The sequence below is a fragment of the Oryza brachyantha genome, chromosome 9 (genome assembly GCF_000231095.2).
Source record: "Oryza brachyantha chromosome 9, ObraRS2, whole genome shotgun sequence".
NCBI classification, from domain to species: Eukaryota; Viridiplantae; Streptophyta; class Magnoliopsida; order Poales; family Poaceae; genus Oryza; species Oryza brachyantha.
Window position 1 is genome coordinate 12,494,335 of NC_023171.2, and position 21,477 is coordinate 12,515,811.

At 43.1% G+C, this 21,477-nt stretch overlaps 3 protein-coding genes across 3 annotated transcripts; 2 read left to right on the plus strand and 1 right to left on the minus strand.

Moving 5' to 3' along the window:
• Positions 1 to 7,913: 7,913 nt before the first annotated feature.
• Positions 7,914 to 8,794, plus strand: LOC121055365 (cyclin-dependent protein kinase inhibitor SMR10-like). The gene has a single exon (XM_040527803.1). The coding sequence runs from the start codon at positions 8,051 to 8,053 to the stop codon at positions 8,426 to 8,428; it is 378 nt and encodes a 125-aa protein (XP_040383737.1). The 5' UTR covers positions 7,914 to 8,050; the 3' UTR covers positions 8,429 to 8,794.
• A 7,534-nt stretch (positions 8,795 to 16,328) lies between these two features.
• On the minus strand, positions 16,329 to 18,443 carry LOC102711564. Its single transcript, XM_015840921.2, has one exon. The coding sequence runs from the start codon at positions 18,373 to 18,375 to the stop codon at positions 16,633 to 16,635; it is 1,743 nt and encodes a 580-aa protein (XP_015696407.2). The 5' UTR covers positions 18,376 to 18,443; the 3' UTR covers positions 16,329 to 16,632.
• Positions 18,444 to 18,865: 422 nt separating this feature from the next.
• Positions 18,866 to 21,201, plus strand: LOC102711833. Its single transcript, XM_015840922.2, has one exon. The coding sequence runs from the start codon at positions 18,866 to 18,868 to the stop codon at positions 20,981 to 20,983; it is 2,118 nt and encodes a 705-aa protein (XP_015696408.2). The 3' UTR covers positions 20,984 to 21,201.
• Positions 21,202 to 21,477: the final 276 nt, after the last annotated feature.

Here is a 21,477-nt window from a genome sequence, read left to right on the forward strand (position 1 = left end):
TTCACAGGTCATTTTAGTTCAAGAATATACTGTTTTTCTTTCTAAACAATCACCCTCTCTGTCTTTAGGTGGTCCTTATCTTTGGCTTTCTCTCCTTGGCGGCCGTACTTCGCCCACGTCCACGGCAGTCGTCTCCCCCGTCTCCGGCCGGTCCCCGCCGGCGTGCGGCCGGCCATCGATCCGGTCGAGACGTCGTCGACGTCAATAATTGTGCGTGCGTGCATGCATGCACAATATGCCATTCACACGTCGCAATGGATCATTTCTGATTTGACGACGACGACGACGTATAGTAATTCACATCATGATCGTCACATCTTAATCATTTTGGGGGATCACCAGGTAGCTATAGAGATGGAATTATTGTGCGTGATCGATGGATGCAATTGCAATGGGCTCCAATCGGATTAATAAATGTGGGACAGTAAACCTGTCCTGCTTTGTAGTGTCTGGATTATCACTGAACATAATTGAACACCTTTTGGGGGTTTTTTTTCCTCGTCTTTCTGACGAGAGCAAACAGGCAAATGGAAAGAAGATGCATGCCCCTGCCGATGAACAGTTGAAAAGCTCGTGATTTTCAGTCCTTTCTTATTCTATGGATATCGTTAACTTTTATACATTTGCTCGTCTTATTTATTTTTTTGATAAATATATAAAATTATAGGTAAGGGCACTTGCTTTATAAGAAAATAAATCTCAATGATAGTAATAATTATATATATATATTAATAATACGAATGTTTATCTAAAAGTTAATGATGTCAAAAAAATGGATGGAGTACTTGTGGTTGGAAATTTCATATTTTACTTTGTTCAGGGGTGTCTTTGATAAACTGAGTGCTAGCTATATACATTTGTACACATGTCGTTACTAGTAAAGCTAATATATGTAGCATGCACGTTGGCTTATTCTCGCCTGACGCTAACCAACAAACAAACCAATTAATCATGTGTACTTCATTCTGAATTCACATGTTGTCCTCACAACATGATTACAACTGTAGAAAAAAACACCCAAGTTTCCCACCGGTAATGATGTATATCCACACATATGCGGCTCTACCAATTAAGTTACCAAATCATGCAATAGTACTATTCATTTGGTGTGTTTTAAAATAGCTTGTCTTCTCATTATCTTTTACTGTATTCATTTTCACTTGGCAAAATGACAAACGGTCGTAGTTTCCGTTAGAAAACTAGAAAATTCACTCCAATAAGGAGTCAAATCCAGGAACTCAAGTGCTCCTAAGACCATCGTAACCATTAGGCTATACGTCCTTTCGTATATTTTTAAGTTTTTAGATACGGAGTAATACTTAATCAATTATGTAATGAATATCCGTTCTCTGTGTCATGTGAGAGCATCTCAATTTTCTCTCCTGAACCTAGCCTAAGAAAATTTACGTCAGTGAGTATACATGAAAAAAAGAGCAAAATGTTGGAGCACCGGTCTTTATATGGCTTTTGTTTATATGGATGGATAGAATTTCTGGTTAATTAGTGGTTACTTACAAAGATTAGGAGGAATTCTCTATAAAAGAGATTAATTAGTTGGCTTCATCCCAGCCGTTGTTAGGAAAGAGATGACACGGATTTATCAAATCTATTCGGTAGAGTTGAACCCAGATGATGGATATCTTGTGGCTTGCGGAGCAGATATATTATTCGTGCCATGTTTAAAATTTACTTTATCAAATTTCTTAGAAGACCTTTTCAAACTATTGGTTAGTTTACACTCTATTTGTATTTTAACAGATCACGTCATTGACTTTTTTATCACAGTTTGATCATTCATCTTGTTTAAAAAATTATACAAATATTTTAAAATTTAAGTTATGATTCAAATATTGAGTAATAAATTTAATCATAATAAAATGAATGATAATCATATAAGTTTTTTTTAATAAAATGAATGCTCAAATGTGTGTAAAAATCAATGCCGTCATTATTAAAATACGATGGTAGTATTATATAATAGTTAACTGAACCCTATAAGAAATACATCATCCATCTTCTGCCGCTTCATCCGTTTCAAACGGTTTGTTTATAGGGTTAACTAAATACTCTTGTTTTTAGTTAAGGTCCTCTTAGCAGAGTACAATCTAGTCAGGTGAGGACTGTGAAGTGGCCCATGTACTCTGATCAATGGAGAGGAAAAAGTTAACAAAGCTTATACCACAAGATCTAGTACTAGTTGACAAGCTATTAGCGTCCACACAAAGTGTTCTATAGTACTCTCTCCTGTCACAATAATAACATGCCGTTGTGCACAAGTTTGGTATCAAACTTTAAAAACTTTAAACATCTTATCAACATCTTTTTCATTTTTAAGTTGGATGTTTCAAAACCAAGTGTGTATAGATGGTTTTAAGAAAACACTTTCATAACTATATTAGTAAATTTTGTAAATGAGTTTTAGGGTAGATATTAGCAATCAAGATTACATATCCAAAATGCCATGTTTACCATGGGAGTGATCGTCAAACGATATATTTACAAACAAAAAATAAATTATGAATAAAAATTTTGTATATACATTTTTAGCGATCTAAAAACAATGTTTCAAAAGAAACTTCGGTGAAAAACCTCTTAAAATTAACTCTAAATTTAAAGTTATAAATTTTAATTTTAATTTATAAGCATAATAGAAAACGAAAAGAAAAGATATGACTATACCAAACCAGTTCCGTACTCCAGTTCGGGCAGTTGTTTATGTATTTCAGTTCGGGCAGTTGTTTATTGGCTCTAATGATGAAACGATGATTAGAGCAAGTATAATAGCTGGCTATAAGTCAACTAAATGCTGATGTAGAAGAGAGAAGGGAGGAGAGAGAGGAGAAGCTGGCTATAAGCTTATAACCAGCTCAGGCACAAGAACCAAAATACCATGTGAGAGACATGTGGGTTCTACATTAAACATAAAGAGCTAACCATTATATGAATAAGCTATAAAAAACTACAAAGAGTTTTGTAGCCAGTTTGTTGACTATATTATTAGCCTTCCTCTTAGTTTACGTATCCATATACATCGGATCCTTGCATGGGAAGGCAATGGGCACTCACATGCATGGTGATCACGTACCCACATGGCCCACATGATTAGCATCCCTGCCTGCTTCCATTGCAAGCCCCAAATACATCCTCTTCTTCCAATCCTGAACATGCTCATCTCATATACTCCCCCTAATAAAAAAATCAACTTTTCGGTTTTTGTGTCGAGCATTTGACCATTCATCTTATCTGAAAAAAATTTCAAAAAATTTTAAAAAAATTAGTCACACATAAAGTACTATTCATGTTTTATCATCTAATAAAAATTAAACTATTAATCATAAATTTTTTTAATAAGACGAAAGGTTAAACATTGTATCTAAAAGCTAAAAAGTTGATTTGTTTTGGGACGGATTTTAGCTGATTTGTTTTAGGACGGAGGGAGTACTTATTAATTCAGTAATGCTATACCACTTCCTTTCTGGTACCCCAGTCTTTCTGCTTTTGCGCATAATTACAAACCAAAGTTTAAAATTAAATTTGAAGTTGATTTTAAGGTTTTTTATCGTAGTTTATTTTTTGGTTTTTTACTTTTAGATAGCTAAGAACATATATATATATATATAAGTTTACTCATAAATTATTTTTATTTTTAATTATGTTGTTTACCTTTTTCTATAAAAAAGCAAAAAGATGAGCCCTTGATATTATGCTTTGTCTTCTTATATAGAGGAAAAAATATTATTCTATTATGACTCCTGTCTCCGCCGACAGGCTGAGTTGGTTATCGTCTCATGTTTTTACTTTTATGTTTACAAGTTAAAATTTAAAATTTTAATCAAAAATTTAAAGTAGATTTTAAGGGGTTTTTATCGTAGTTTATTTTTTATGCTAGCTTTTAGATCATTAAGAACACATACAAAATATTTTATTCATAGATTATTTTTTATTTGTAAATATGTCGTTTGACTTTTTCAGAAAAAAGACAAACAATCGCCCCCCTATGTTTGGACCAAATCTCTAATGAAATGGTGTTGATGCTGAAATGTGAATGGCACCAGCCAAATTGAAAATGTGTGCGTTCATTGCATGGTTTTTTCATATAGTACACCCATATTTCCTTTGAGAGGACAAAGTGATTAGGGATGGATAACAAGTCAGCTCGGCTCGGTTTGGCTCGTTAAGATAACGAGCTGGCTCGACTCGGCTCGTTATCGTCACGAGCTAAAAACCCAGCTTGTCTCGGCTCGTTACAAAGCTCGAGCTGGCTCGTTAGGCTCGCGAGTCATGCATGAAAAGCTAATTTAAATAATATTTTAATAGATTATATAAGCAAATTTTCAGTTCAAACATGCAAATCATATGAAATTGTATCTAAATATTAAAGTTTGAACCAACAAATCATATGGTGAACCTATAAATTATTGAACGCATGCTTTTTCGGGGTGGAATCAATGAATGCCGACGAATCGCGTATCTTTGGTCTAGCTCGTTAGGCTCGCGAGCAGCTCACGAGCTGCTTGCTCGTTATCTCTAACGAGCTAAAATGCTAGCTCGGCTCGTTAAAAAAAATGAAACGAGCCGAGCCGAGTTTGTCACAAGTTAAACGAGCTAACGAGTCACGAGCTTTCTGTCCACACCTAAAAGTGATGGAACGAGGAAAAAATTTTGGAAAGTGCAGCCAGGCATAACTAATCAAAGGGTTAGGAATAAATTAAACAAGAGGTTAGAGAAAGGGAAGAGGAAGGAAGGATTAACACGTCCCATGTGGCAGCAGCAGCTTTTGTAGCTGCCAACCACCCTTGGATCCGGTGGGGCTGGAGCCCCAGATCTGGTCTTCCCTCCCTCTTCCATTGCAAGCCAGTGGCAAATGCCCGTAATTTCGCCATAATTGGAGGGTACTGTCCTTTTCACCGCCGGCTTTGTAACAAGATGATCACCACTCACCCAGTTGAGAATGGCATATAGCGACTATATATAACTTAGATTGAAATGAGATGACTTATATTGTTTAAACCACTATTCTCTGAATGATTTAGCAACGTTCGTTCTATAGCAAATATGGTAGTGATCCTTGTATAAAGGATCCAAATGTTAAAGTTGTAGTTTTTATTGTGACTGCATAGGATCCTTATCCCCATTCACCATTACTCATGACTAGAGTCATCACCACCATTAAGCAGATGGGATGCATCCTATGTATGCATGTCATGCATATATTGATGACTATGATCGATGAGCTAACCTTAATTTGTTAGATGGTAAATTGTAGTGATGATCCAAGTTGTAAAATGGGTGGCATTTTATCGTTTCGGTTGTGTTCTTCCTTCTGGATTATTCTCAGGTTTTTTTTGACATTTGTACATACATTTCTAGATATCTGATAATCTTTTATCTTTCATCTTCAACTTAAAAAAAATATAACCTTACTTAGATGAATGAACATAGATAGAGCTACCAAAAATTGCTCATGCGTATTTTGCAAATATTATGGGTTTGAAGCGCTCTTCGCGCAAACACAATTTACATAAAAATAGCACACTCTAATGTAGTTGTCCTCTTACTATATCGATCTTGTCATTTATTTATCGAGACCACCAGCTCACTCGCCACACATATTATCACATTTTAACAAAAAAAAAGGTACATGATATTTTATCACCATTTCAAGAAAACCGAAAACTAGACATGAGATGGAAAGTTATTCCCAACGTACAGTTTCTTTTTCCCCTAAAACACGACACAGTAAAAAGCAAAAAAAAAAGACACAAGCTTGCCTTTTTGCTGTTGCTGTTGCTGATCACTGAGGTGGTGTTTAGATCGAAAAGAAGTGTCACGTCAAATATTTGACCGGATGTCGGAAGGGGTTTTCGGACACGAATGAAAAAATGAATTTCACGGCTAGCCTAGAAACCGCGAGACGAATCTTTTGAGCCTAATTAATTCATCATTAACACATGTCGGTTACTGTAGCACTTATGGCTAATCATGAATTAATTAGGCCCAAAAGATTCATCTCAAGATTTCTTCTATAACTGTGCAATTAGTTTTTTAGTTCATCTATGTTTAATACTTTATTTAGGTGTCCAAAAATTCGATGTGATGTTTTTGAAAAAAATTTGGGAACTAAAGAAGGCCTGAAAATTAAATTAAATCTCATGCAGCCTTTTTTTCCCCACGAGAAAAATTCTGCAGAGGTCCACCTCAGCTGGCATTCTGGCAATGCAATGCAAATGGCTAATTGCATACTTGGGCCATGTCCTTTTTCTCTGCAGATTTTTGATTTTTTTTATTGGCACTCTTTTAAAGCACACTAATGGTATGTTTGGTGCAAAAAATTTTCTACAAAATATTTTCATCTGACTTTTACAGATCATTTGTAACTCAATTTACTATCACAAAAACTAGATGATCTGAAAATCTGAAAACTTCAGCTATGGACCCTGTGCAGGGTAGCTTGGACAGTTTGTGATGCAGGGAAGAGCAGAGCAGACCAGGGAAGGTGGTGGTGGTAGCCTCCTCCTCTGCAGCTCTGCTGCTCTTCAGTGCACTGTACAGTTTCAGTGTGCTGCAGGCTGAGCTGAAAAGAAAAACTGCAGAACTAGAATGGCAGCAAAAAGTCCCTCCCTGTTGTTTGTTTCCTTCTTGTTCTCTAGCCTGCTCCTTTTGCCCTCTTCTCTTCTTCCTTTCTTTCTACCCCAGCTGCTTCTGCTTCTTGTTCTGCATGCTCCTGCATTGCTGCCTGCCTGCCTGCCTCTGCATTTGCATTCATCATCATGCATGCATGCAAATGCAATGCTCTCTCCCTTCCAAGCCTCACCTTTCCAACACATCATCTCTCTTTTGCACTGCCACATCTCCTTTTCAACTCAGCCTCTATGTCTTCTTCTTCCCATGCATATATACATTGCTCTCTTTGTCTATACTCCCATTATGTTTATCTTTCTCTCTCTACATCACTACAATTTCACCCATGAACAGTGTGTTAACACAGGAAGAGTTGGAGTGATTTGTACACAATGCTATGGTCAACTGATCATGGCATGGAAGGAGGGCAATACTATGGGCCAATGCTTGCTATACCAAAATTTCTGCAACCTCTATAGTACCCTGTAATTGTTTGGATTGAAACCAGTTCTTGCCAATATCACCCCAATTGGGCTCTTTACTAGTAGCATTTCTACCCTACCAAATTTGGTGCTGCTAAAACTTTCATAGATTTTGGTACTCCCAAAATTTTGATATGCCATACATCCAAAACATATTTAGGTGGTCAAATTGGTGGTCAAATTTTTCGTGTTCTGCATTGACTGAATATTGCATTGTTTAGGCTTAGTTGCATCACTCAGGTCCCGTTGGTTCTTCTATGTTACTAACTCAGATTCCTTCATTTTTCGTGCTCACGCATCCCGAACTGCTAAACGTTATGTTTTTATAAAAATTTTCTATAGAAACGTTGCTTTAAAAAAATCATACTCATCTATTTTTTAAATTTTTAATAACTAATTAATTATATATTAATCTATTACTATATTTTCCGTACCAGATATTTGACCCAACGCCGAACGCAGCCTCATTTAAGTTAGGTTCATTTATTCCACTAAAATATTTTCCAAAATAAAAAGGTATACATGGACTTGCCACTTGTGCAATGCACAGTGATGCATATATATCCTACCCAGAAATTGAAAATTACCCCCCAATAATTATGTGAAATTCACCTCAGGTAAAACATGCATTACTGGCTGTTGGCTGTCTACAATTGATAATTTCATTGTAAACCCCAGAAGTTACCATTACATTTACACCCTGATAATTAAATTCTTTTCAATACTTTTTTTTGCCTTTTTACCCTTGTTTCTCTCTCCTCCATTGAAGAAGGCCGCTATTTAACGCCTTCCCGCTACCGCCCCCGACCTTACTCCTCTCTCTCTCTTCTTCTTCTTCTCTTCTTCTCCCACTTCTTGCACACGTCCAAGAACGAGAATTCGATCCCGTTCTGGTGAATTCTCGCGCGAATTCGCCGCGAATTCGTGTTCCGGGAGGCGGCAAGGCAATGGCGTCTCATCCCGCCGACGATGGCGGCCTGCCGGCGCTGCCGTCGATCAAGACTGCTCCATCGTCATCGCCTCCGCCGCCCGCGGAGGCCGCGGCCGTCGTCTTCGTCTCGCCTTCAGCGTCGCCGCCGGTGAAGGAGGAGGAGGAGGCGGAGGCGGAGGAGGAGGAAGAGCCGTCGACGCCGACGTCGGAGGAGAGCAGGCTGAGGGCGCCGACGGTGTGCCCGCCGGCGCCGCGGAAGCCGGCGCCGGCGCCTCGGCTGCTGCTGGCGGCGGGGAAGCGGAAGTCGCCGTCGGCGGTGTTCGTCGACGTCCCGCGCGACCTCTCCGCCGTGTTCCGGTCGCTGCCGCCCAAGAAGCGGATCCGGGCGTGGTGATGCCGCCGATCTGGCCAGCAATTTACCATGGCCGGCTTCTTGGTTTGGTTGATTTCTTGGAGAATTCTTCGAGTTCTTCCCTTCTTCTTTCTTTTTTTTCTTCTTTTTGTTTATTTCTTCTTAAATTACTGGTGTCCACGGCCATCGTATAAATTATAGTTCTTTGTATAAATAAGGTGTTATTTTTATGTGTGTTTTATCTTTTTATTTTTTTATTTTTTATGCTTTTGTGTGAAGGAGAATTTGTAGCTGTAGAGTTGAGAAGGCTGTTTACTGGATGGAAGTGAAAAGCCAAAAAAAAAGGTTGTAAGAAAAATTCACAGAGATCTTGGTAATTATGATAGCCACCAAAATTATTTACTACCATCTCCAGTTCCTCTTTGTTTGTATGATCTTGTATATAACTGCATTTTGCAAATGATCTGGGCAATTTAGTCCGAATCCTTGTGTTAATTGTCCTCAAGAACTTGTTGAAACATGGACAATTTAGGTAGATCCAGCATTCTTACCACTGAGGTGCCCAGAATTGTTAATTGTGGCATATGAAATCCTATCAAGTTTGAATTTTTTGGGGGGTACGTGATTTACTAATCAAACTATATCAACCATGGGTGGATTGGACACCTGTCTGTTAATCCATAATTATTCAAAAGAGAATGCGTCTGATGGTGAGTGTAATTTTGGCCGTGCCGTCTCGATGTTGGCGAGAGAACAGACAGGGAGAATCTTCTATTGATCAGGGCATGACCGTGGTTTTCACCTCCCTTTTCTATTTTAACTTTTTCAGGATTTAATACCTTGAGTTCATATATATATATATAGAGAGAGAGAGAGAGAGAGAGAGTTATTGAGAAGGTATACCTAGGTATTAGGAGGTACCAAATTTTACACTAAAATTTTTAGTACCTCTCAGTATGTACTCAATAATTATAAAATTGCTCAAATATATATGTCACACCTCCAGGTTTTATCTGTACAATGAAATATCATATGACAAACAGATGGAAAATCCATAGTTTGCAGTTACAAGAACATGCAGCTAATAGATCATGACAGAGTTAGGTTCCAAATTTTGCAATCTCAGGGCTTTTGTATTCTGTTACATTGGTTCCATCCACATCAGGGTTACAAGTTACAATAGTGCCATACATATTACCTGTCAGTCCAGTAGTCCACAGTTGATACCATCAAAGTGTAGTCCTTTCTTTCTGATATAAAACTGTACTCCTGCATTATGTCTCTTCAGACTGAAGCCAAGCAGGTATTCCCTTAATCCAAATCTAAAACAGTTTACAGACCATTTAGTCACACCTCACCAAAATGTGCTAAATCCCTGACAACTACTTAAAATTTGATGCAATTTCATAGCATCAATTGGAGCTCAGAATTCAGTTCACCAACATGACCCTGTCTCTGGAAGAACAAGAAAAAGGCTTTGATCCTAGATAGAGAGACAAGAGTGAGTGAGAGAATGAATACCTGAAAGCTCCCTCACATAGGTCACATGGGTTGTTACTTGCAGTTACGGTCTGTGCTGTTGCCTCAGGAACAGGTCGCAAGTGCTGCTTTTATCCTAGGAGAGAAGGAATGTGATGCGAGAGTTCAGGGTTTCTGATGACATTTCTGTTGCTTCGATCTGGTCGTCTGCAACTTCAGTTTTATTAATTTACCTCTTAAGGATGTGTTCTGAAGTTTTGATGGATGAAACTTGGCACACAGCTGAAAGAATTAAATATTACAATGTTAAATTGTTGAACAATTTTAAAAAGTTATCTAAGAAATACCGATGAGTTTTTTTTTTGAAAAAATATCATACCATTTAGGAATTTTGCAAGCATGTCCCCAATAATCTATAATTCGTAATGCGCTACTGAACTTCCTTTCTCACCCTTCAGTATCAACTATCCTCACATGCATGCAGTAGAATCTAACAGGCCACTGCATATGAATTCTGTAAACCAATACTTTGTATGATAAAACAGCAACAATGGTTATAATATGCACAGTGGACAAGCAATACTGTATATGATAAAACAAGAACACTGGTTATATATAATATGCTGTGTGATATCTGAACATCGTCTGGTTCAGAATTCCAGGATGCACACTTGGATTTCAGAATGGATGATGCAAAGGGAGATCGATGAAATGATGCTGTGTGATATCTGAAGTCAAAAGGGCCACAGAAAGTACACCTGCAAGCGAGTAATTTAACCTAGGATTCTCTGGGCTGAGGTAAATGTTTCTTCCTTCATGGCCTGATCTCTCACACAAGAATGGAAACGTTGCAGAAGTAAATTCTTACCCCCAACGGCTGCCTGTGCATATTCTCATCTCATTTCCTCAGGTAATAAAAGCCGGCTGGGTACTGCATGCATGGTGAGGACATTTCACTCCATTTTCTACACCCATTTACTTGCATTTACTGTGCCATTGTCATGCCGACTAGATCGTAAGGGTTTTATTTTCTTTTCGTGCTGTGTCAGGTGCAGTAAGGCTTGTAATTCATGGTATCCATTTTTTTTTGTGTGTGTAGGATAGAAAATGTGTATTTTTGCGAGAGAAAGTTCTGCATATGGTTCTTGGACAATCTTCAGAACGAATTCCTCACTATTAATTTTATATCACAATATAAATATCTCTACACCGGTTTACATAATTTCAATCGCACTAATAATTCCAGAGCAAATCAGATGATTGAAAAAATATATATATAATCAATTCAAAATTAAAAAATTTACCACTGAAGTAACTAAAAAGGGAACTTTTGTTATTTCTTTAGTCTATACTAAATAACTTAGAAATCCTTTATAGAAAAAATTCCCTTAATAATTATGGACATAATAGTAGTGACAAGTTTAAATATGATTAACTTACTTGAAAAGTCCTTCTAACTATTATGGACAAAAAAAAGTGAATGGCAATAGTAGCAGCATTCTTACACCATTTTGGAGGGATCTAAAACAAATTCTGGACAACTTATTGGCAATTTTAATTTAGACTTGCGTTTTCTCTTTTTCTTTTTTTGAGTGAGTGAGAGAGAGAGAGAGAGAGAGAGAGAGAGAGAGAGAGTTGCAACAGGCAGAAGTTAGACCATTGAGAAGCTATGGTTTGCCTTTTGTGCTTGCTTTGTACAGCCATAGGACTATTGGAGAACTAGGAAGCAAGCAATTGCACAGTAACTCCACATGACTCCACCCAATAAACATTGTGTTAATTAGACAGGTACTGCTTTAGATCCAGATGTGTGGCCACTTTACTCAACCAAAGTAACACCAGCTCTCTCTCTGTCTCTCTCCCTCTCCCTCTCTAGCTCTAGTAGTACCATCACTAATAAGGTACTAATCACTAGCTGCTTTTAGCTTCAGCAGGACTACAGCCACCCTCATTGCTAGGATAAACCAATAGCTGGCCAAGATGTCTCTTTTTCCATAAAAACCACATTTTAATCCTTTTTGCACGGATATTATTTAATTGAGACAAAAATGTCATGACACATGATAGAGAGCACATCCATGCAAACAAAAACTTCCAAAGATTTTTGAACAATATTATTTAATTATCAGGTGGTTAATTTGGCTTATTGAGGTTAAAATTCGGTGATTATCTATATAATTAATCAGTGAGAGTGACAGAACAATACGTTATACTAGAGGATTTGAAATTTGAATCCCTTATCTGCATTATTCTCCATTTCAAACTAATAAATCAAAACCAGCAAGTTCTGTACCTTTGTGCCTGGCTGTTCACTGATGCATCCATCTACTGCAAAATGAGTACCAGCAGAGCTCCAAATGGCACTAGCAGATGAGACCCTGTCCTTGCTTCTTCTTTTCTTTTTTTCAGGGAGCAGTAAAATGGACATGGGCAAGATCCAGAAGCACTGGTGAATTTGTATGAGAGAAGGTGCAGTTGCAGATCTAGAAGGGGACAAGAAGGTCCTTTTCGTGAGCATGCTGCAGTTCTTTCCAGGAGACCAGGTTCCATTTTGTAACCAAGCATCCATTTTCTTCAGAAATTCAGAAGATACAGCAAGATTTGTATTTGTCTCAGCTCATGATCAAGTTCTCAATAAGAACAGGTTGCAGTGGAACTGAAACGAGCAGAGTTCAGTAATCTCAAAAAAGTAAATGAAACAGTGCATATGTTGCTCCTGCAATGTTTATCAGGAGAGTAGACATCAGACATTCAGACATCATGACATGATATGATATGATAAGAGTCGGTAATTAACAGGCTGTCAGACCAAGAAGGAACAAAGATCAAATCATCATGATCATGATCATGGGCCGGCGTTTGATTTGTCTATCCAAGAACTAAGAGTATTAACAAGGAATGATCACAATCCAGACTGAAACTTGATGCTCAAGCGACTGTTCCCTTTAGCCTTTTGACCAACGGCCGGTAAAGCCTCTTTGGGCCACAAGGAGATTTCAGAATTGAAGGTACTTGATATTGACATGGCAATTATCCATTCCATGCATGCATTTCTCTAAAAGGATCATCCTCAATTTCCCTTTATGTATCAATCTATAGCTAGATACAAGACAGCCATTCTCCTACTCCATGCATGCTAGGTCACCAGGCGAGGGCGTGAAGGATTGTCTGATCAATGCCAGTTGTCTAGCTAGCTATGCCTCGGGCTATTTCTTCTCTAATGCACGGCACAGCTCTTACGTACACGGGCGGAGCCAGAGCGAAACACAGGGGAGCCACCCATTCGTTTTTCAGTACTTTAAACTAGATTTAGATTGTTACGGATGCCTGAATTTAAATTAGGGTGATACATATACGGTAAAAATTAATAAACTCTAGCCAACTTTTTTTCGACGAGGTTCCTAAGAAACCCCCTTGAACAAGCAGCTTCGTCCTACTTACATGGATGGTAATTATGCCTAATTGTCGGTTTACCCATGGATATATATTATATTAGGGTAAAGCTCTTGTTGTCCGTTTTTTATGTAGGTCACTACCCAATACCTATACCCGCTTCATTCGTATACCCACTAAAACCGACCAAATTGTGGACCATATTATCTGCTATTGTTTTAATCCTCTAATTGGTATCTTATACTACGATATAGTCATTTATGTTTAACTTGCTTAAAACTTATTTTATACGATTATTTTACCTTTTATTATAATGATATGCCCGTATGTACTAATGAGCATGTGGTTAGACTGTTAGAGTCTATTTATATGGGCAAGATTTTATGTCACGGGTAACATGTATCCCTTGTTCTATAGTATACTATTTTTGGATTGGGATGAAGAGAGTAGTTAGGTATTTTTGTGAATAAAAATATATCTTACGGCCATGAGTATAAATATGCACTATCTGTGTTGCCGTGCTCCACCGACACCCATGCTCTTCCCTATTCCAATCATGGGTGGAGCTCCTTATTTGTCGAGGTCAGCACACCCGATGATTTTTCTAAATCATTTACTGCATATAAACATCAATTATAGTTTATCGTGCTATTCAATAAAGCTGACCCTGATAATATTTTGGGCTAGCTCCGCCCTAACCACGGTTCCGTAAGAAAGCTAAATCATTGTTGGCAAGTTGAAATCCATCCCATCTTTCGCAACCGTAAATTCTTTTACAAGATTTCTGCTTTCCAGCCGACGCAGTGCTTCGTTTCCTCAACGAAAGAAGACACTAGGGCAGAGGAATTAAGGCTGCGAGTTCTTTCAGACAAGATTATTCCTTATTTTTATGCACATACTTCTCAAACTTCTAAACTGAATATTTTTTATTAAAAAATTTATATATCTAAAGTTCACCATCTCAATTTTGTAGAGTAAACTTTCAATTTTATAGAACTAATTCATTTTTATACTATTAAATAACTAAAAATATTTAGATCATCTTTTATCTTTCTTCCAAAAAAACACGGCTACAGATGTAGTGAGGCGCAGTGCGAATCGTACGGCCTGTAGCTCCCGGTGGAGGAGCTGAGGACGAGAAAGGCCATGTTTATATGACAAAAAATTTTAGAGAAAAGGTCACATCGAATGTTTAACCGGATATCAGAAGGAATGATTGGACATGAATGAAAAAATGAATTTCATAGCTCGACTGGAAACCGCGAGACGAATTTTTTAGAAAAAAGGTCAAATCGAATGTTTTTTGTTTTCTCTATGTTTAATGCTCTATTTAAATGTCTAAAAATTTGATGTGATGTTTTCGGAGAAACTCTTTGAAACTAAACAAGACCAAAATTGGTGTGAGCTCGCCCGGACGGACGGACGGCCGGGATCCGCCTGACGTACATTAAAGGCAATTCATCCGTACGTGCAAAGGACATCTGATCTGGGTGGATGGGCAGCTACAAGACAAGGCCGTATGCCACCGTTTTTTTTTTTCCTTTTTCATGTTTCATGCCATTAGCTTTTCGCTTGGTTTGATTATTTGTTTTATGTAAAACATTTATGTAAACATATCAATTGTGGAGGAGTATAAGTCATGCTTAGCTCATCTTTGATGACAAAATAAATAACATCAAATAAATCATAATTATGTAATTAGGAAAGAGCAACGGTGACAGACTAAAAGAACAGGGGGAGCTGGCTGACCATGGCCCAATGTTAGATAATTTACTGCTGGAGAGGTAAAATCCAGTTCTGTTAGGGCAAATTAATTAAGCAAAGATAGTACATTGATACTATATTGTAGGAGTAATAATAATTGGTTGAAGCAGCAAGAAGAGCTCTTCTCATGAATATTTACTTATCCACCTTCCCTTCGATGAATATCAGTGCTAATAAATATAGACAGAAATATAGACAAACGAAGAAATTCTTATGATATAAAACTTGGGATTAACTATTTGTGTAGTTAGCAATCAGGGTGATGGTCTCGTTGTTTTGCTAAAATTAAACAAAAGCAAAACAGTTCATTACAACTTAATTAAAAATATTTATAACTTCCAAGGTCTAAAACAAAAATACCAAATCTAGTACATACGGATATCATAGCCACTACCTATATTTATAAGTATAAGATGGAAAACCAAAATACCAAATCTGATACATATTTATATCATGGTATCAGTCAACGATGATACCCATATATGATTATAGATACGTTGTCATCGGATTTCAATCTAAAAGAATATAGTAATAGATCTCATGGTGGAGCTACTTTAGGCTAGAAGCCTAGAAGGCTGAGCCCAAATGCATCGTATGTGCGTACTCTACTAACAGAAATTTGGATCCTCTGCCGTTATGTTAGTGAAATCCGTAATTATAATGACACCATCGTAGTGATAAAGGATGTGAGTTAACCTCTTTGCTTGCAATGGAATTAACAGTTTGAAATTATTTACTTATACCATATAAGGACATGTTTAAAGGTAAAGCTCATTATCGACTCTTATCTGATCCGCGTCAGCAGTAACAATCTATTTTATAATGATACGTTAAAGGTTGAGTCAAGTATGATTTTTTATTAATATAATAAAATATTTTTTTATTACGCTAGTTTCTTTTTATCTACCCTCATAAAAAATTCTTTAATAAATTCTAAGAGTCGACTCTAAGTCACCAAATTTTCTTAGAGCATTTTCTCTCTTTCCACCATATCACAAAATTTGCTTAGAGCATCTCCAAGAGATGTCTAAAATTAACCCTAAAACTAAACTTTGCGAATTGAGCTAGAATATATATCTCCAACAGATTACCAATACATTCCTAATATTTATCTAAAATTAGCTCACTTTGTCCTAAATTTAGAGCAAGAATAATTGTTATTATTTATTTTTAGATTTCTGTTGGACGAGGGTGTAATTGTTATGCTCAGTAATTTGTTAGATGAACCTAATACAAATTTTAGAAAGCAAAATATTAATATTCTCTTAGAGATGATCTTACGTGACGATTAAGAGAGTCAGCTAATAAATATATTTGTGCGTGTGCTAAGTACAACCCTCCGATCCGTCCTGTAATTTTTCTATTTATGGAGATCTTTGGAGATGCTTGTGCAGCTTGAGAAGAATTAGTCACTCTAATTGGCAATTTTCTTACCATGATTACCATGAATCGACACATGCCGCTCTTATAGACGTGCATTACATTATCCCAAAATGATCATATACGCTAAAACAGTCCTAATTGAAAAACAAATTATCTCAATTAGTTGCCATGGTCCGATACCACACATGCTACTGATCGTGATCATGATACGGAAGCAAAGGATTCGGTCAGTCCACCACCAAGAGCGAGTCGTACTCCGTGCCGGAGATGGCATCAGCCATGACGGCGGCCGGCGTGAGCTTGCCGTCCCACTCCAAGAAGAGTCTGACCAGGTTCTTGGAGTAGCCGCTCACCATCGCCGCGTTCTCCTGAGCTGCCACCACCGGCGTCGACGACGCCGGGGCTCCCACGTTCCAGAACACCACCTCCGGCGCCGAGAACCCATTTGCCTCGAACTTGGACCTGATAGCGTTCAGTTCGTCTTGCGACCGCCATGCGCCGCCGCAGCCGCCGTCGTCCAGCTCCATGTCGCTCAGTACAAACACCCTCCTCACCATCATGTCCTTGGGCAGCCCACCGGCGATCGCCACGGTCAGGATTCGGTCGAACACGGCCGGCAGGTCCAGGCGGCTCTTGTGGGCACGCAGTTTCGCCAGCGACCGGAGCTTCTCGACCAGCGTCGTTCCGCACACCTGGTGCAGCTGCTGCGTCGTGTCGAAGGTGATCACACGTCCCTTCCATGGATCCTGGCTCAGCTCCGAGATCAGCAGCCCCAGCGCGATGGCAGCCGCGCCAGGTGGCTTCGCCACGTCGCCGCCCGACGACAGCCCGCACACCGCAATGCAGTTGCTCAGCCGGCCTCCCGCCGCCAGCGTGGACACCATGCGACGCCACTGCAGCTCGGCCGACTCGTCTTGCTCGCCCTTGAGCGCCGCGGCCACCAGCTCGTGCGGCATAGCGGCGTCGACCGGCACGCGCGCGTGCCCGGTGCGCACCTCGTCCAGGAAGCCGTCGACGCCCGACCTGTCGTGCTTCTCGAACGCCCCCTTGTACTGCCGCATCGCCAACGACGCCACGCGCGCGTAGCGGAGCTGCTCCCACCTGCACGCGGTCATGTACACCTCCGGGAGCTCGAGGGCCTTGCGAAGCGGCACGAGCACCTCCCGCCGGAGCCGGTCGCGGACGCGGTAGGCGTAGTGCTTATCGGAGATGTTCATGTACTCCTGGCTTGACTCGCGCGGGAAGATCCGGCGGGCGATGGCCTCGCAGAGCAGAGTTGCCCGGTCGTATGACGAGCGGAGCGAGGGGCACCACTTGGCCGCGAGCCCGATCTTCGCATTCTCGCCAGCGCGCATGTGCTCGACGTCGGACTTCAGCAGGTCGGCGAACGTGTCGGCGACGCGGTCGTAGAGGAGGCGGAAGCTGCCGTCCGAGTCGTACCTGGAGAGCACGGTCTGCGCGAGCTGCGCCTCCTTCTCCTGCCTGGCCCTTTTAGCCTCGTCATGGTCGATGCAGCGGCGCTTGAAGCGGCGGCGGCGGCGCGGATCTTCCTCGGCCTGGTCGTCCTCCTCCTTGCGTTCGTCGCGGGGTCCGTGGACGACGCGGTAGAGGATCTCGGGGAGGTCCTTGAGGCACCCGAAGTTGGCGAAGGCGGCGATGTTGGCGGCGAGCGTGCGCGGGTGGTGCTCGTGCATCCAGAGCGCCGCGGCGTAGAAGCCGTCCCGGTCCGCCTTGCCGTGGCCGCGCACGGCGCGGAGATGGCACACCAGCTTGAGCGCCGTGCCCGGGTCGCGAAACCACGCGTCCGCGAGGAGCTCGCGGACTCTGGTGCTCGGGGTGGCGCCTGGGACGATCTGGAAGAAGAAGTCGAGGCAGGGGTCACCCGAGGACGAGAGCTGCCGCGCGGAGCGCCGCGCCCCGGCGATCGGGGGACCGAGGAGGGCGGCGTTCGCGGCCGTGACGGCGGCCATGGCGGCGGCGGCGAACTAGTCTTCGAATTTTGAATTGAACCGGAGGAAGTGGATCAGACTAGGCAAAGCCGGAGATCACCTGCGATTTATCGCCACCGCCGCCGCCGCGTCGCCTGCGAATGCGGATGATGCATGCGTGGCACGCACGCCTCGCATGCAAACAGCTCTGATCCATCCCAGCCGTCCATCCACTACGTCGGTTCAAATCAACGGCATAAGATCTTGATTTAGACCGCCTTAATTGCTATGGCAGATCGTATAATTAAGGCATTTTCTCCGTGGGCCTTTAATTAGGCCGGCCCAACTATCCTGCCGCGCATGCAACGGACCAGCTTGGAGCCATCTCATCCGTCCAACCACTATGTCGGTTCAAATCAACGGCACAAGATCCAGCATAATTCACGCATTTTTTTTCTGGGCCGTCATTTTTTTCTGGGCCTATATGGATATATTTCCAGATCGATCGGGAGCTCTACTCACCGCCGCATCCATGGAGTCCGCCGCGGCCGCCGTCGTCTCCCGCCTCCTCGGCCCTCCGCTGATCCGGGCGGCCCGTCCGCCGCACGACGCCGCCGGCGACGGCGCGGCCGCCTCGCACCCATTCCTTGAACTACTCGACGCCGCCTTCAACGACCCTCCTCCTCCTGCTCCTCCTGCCGCGTCTCCATCGAAGCCGCGCAAAGCCCGCACCGAGAACAACTCCGCCACCTACGCCAACTCCGGGAGCCCCTGCCTCGACTTCTTCTTCCAGGTCGTCCCCAACACGCCCGCGGACCGCGTCCGTCAGCTCCTCGCCGCCGCGTGGGCCCACGACCCGCTCACCGCGCTCAAGCTCGTCTGCAACCTCCGCGGCGTCCGCGGCACCGGCAAGTCCGACAAGGAGGGGTTCTACGCCGCCGCGCTGTGGATGCACGAGCAGCACCCCAGGACGCTCGCCTGCAACGTCGCCGCCCTCGCTGAGTTCGGTTACCTCAAGGACTTCCCCGAGCTGCTATTCCGCCTGATCCTCGGCGCCGACGTGCGCAAGCTCGCCAAGGACAAGGCGGCGGCCGACAAGATTCGCAAGGCCATGGAAAGGACCATAGTGGCCGGACGGAAGCGCAGCCGAGGCCACGCCCTCGGTCGCGGCGGCATCGTCGGCCCCATGGCGTTCAAGCCCCTGCTCTCCGACTTCGTCTCCGCCGCGCTCTCCAAAACCAAGAGCAAGCCCAAGGCCGAGACAAGCAGCAGCAATCGCGACGCGAGAATGGATATTGAGGAGCCTGAAGTGGCGGCGCAGCCCGTCGCCATGGATGTGGACGTGGACGGGGAGAAGAAGGAGGTGGACGCGAAGCCGGAGAAGAAGAAGGTCTCCAAGAAGGCCCGGAAGATGGGCAAGCTCGCCGTGCAGTCGCTGGAGAAGTACTACGGCGACCACGCCTACCGCTTCCTGTTCGACTGCGTCGCGGAGTTCTTCGCCCAGCTTCTCGCCTCCGATCTCGAGCAGCTGGCCCCCGGTGTCAAGCGGAGGAAGATCGGGCTCGCCGCCAAGTGGTGTCCTACACCGGGATCATCGCTTGACCAGACGACGCTGCTCTGCGAGGCCATCGCAAGCCGCCTCTTCCCGCGCGACTCCAGCCCCGACTACGCCCAGCTCTCTGAGGAGCACTACGCCTACACCGTCCTCCGCCGCCTCCGTCGGGAAGCGCTGGTGCCGCTGCGCGACGTCCTCCAGCTTCCCGAGGTGTACATGAGCGCCGGGCGATGGGCCGAGCTGCCCTACACTCGCGTCGCCTCCGTGGCCATGAGGCGCTACAAGGCCCTGTTCAAGAAGCACGACGAGGAGCGCTTCGGGAAGTACCTCGCCGACGTCGAGGAGGGCAAGGCCAAGATCGCGGCCGGCGCGCTCCTGCCGCACGAGATCGCCGCCTCCGCCATGCGCGGCGGCCTGGAGGACCACGTGTCCGAGCTGCAGTGGCGCCGCATGGTGGACGACCTCCGCGCCAAGGGCTCCCTGCGCAACTGCATCGCCGTGTGCGACGTGTCCGGGAGCATGACGGGCACGCCGATGGAGGTGTGCGTGGCGCTGGGCGTGCTCACGTCGGAGCTCAGCGAGAAGCCGTGGGCGGGGAGGGTGATCACGTTCAGCAGGACGCCGCAGATCCACACCATCAAGGGCAAAACCCTCACGGAGAAGCTGCGTTTCGTGCAGGAAATGGATTGGGGCATGAACACCAACTTCCAGGCGGTGTTCGACCGGATCCTCCGTACCGCCGTGGACGGCCAGCTGCCGCCGGAGAAGATGATCAGGACCGTGTTCGTGTTCAGCGACATGGAGTTCGACCAGGCGTCGGCCAGCCGGCACTGGGAGACCGACTACGAGGCCATCTGCAGGAAGTTCATGGCCGCCGGCTACGGCGACGTGGTGCCGCAGATCGTGTTCTGGAACCTGCGCGACTCGACGTCGACGCCGGTGACGTCGACGCAGCCAGGGGTGGCCATGGTGAGCGGCTTCTCCAAGAACCTCCTCAAGATCTTCCTGCAGAACGATGGCGTGGTGAACCCAGAGGCGGTCATGGAGGCGGCCATCGCCGGCGAGGAGTACCAGAAGCTTGTAGTGTTCGATTAGCGTGAATCGTATCTCAGTCTGTTGAATCTAGCTATATTCCAGTACGGGGATGGATTGAGTTTTTGCGTTGCAACTTTTGATTCCCTCCCTCTTTCCGAATTTTACTGTACCTATCTCAAATTGAGCTTCATGCAACTCACCATTGATAATACTCATCAATGAGTTTTCAGAAAAGAAACCGAGGAAATTTTTACTTCGTTGGTATCGTTGGGGAAGTTTGATTCTCGTTGGCTAGTTTTTTTAGAAGAATATAAAGATTCAAAAATACTCTGCTTAATTATGTTGTAACCTCGCATTCAGAAACAGCGAAATACCTAGTAAAGGTACAGTATACTGATTTTTTCTTATTTACTGGTTCAGTCACACAGTACCCCAATTGTGTGTGCTGCCTAACATACACGACACAGACTGAAAATAGAAACTCTACACATACATGACACAGACTGAAGCAGCAGAAGATTAAGGTGGTGTTTGGGATAAGGGGCTAAACTTTA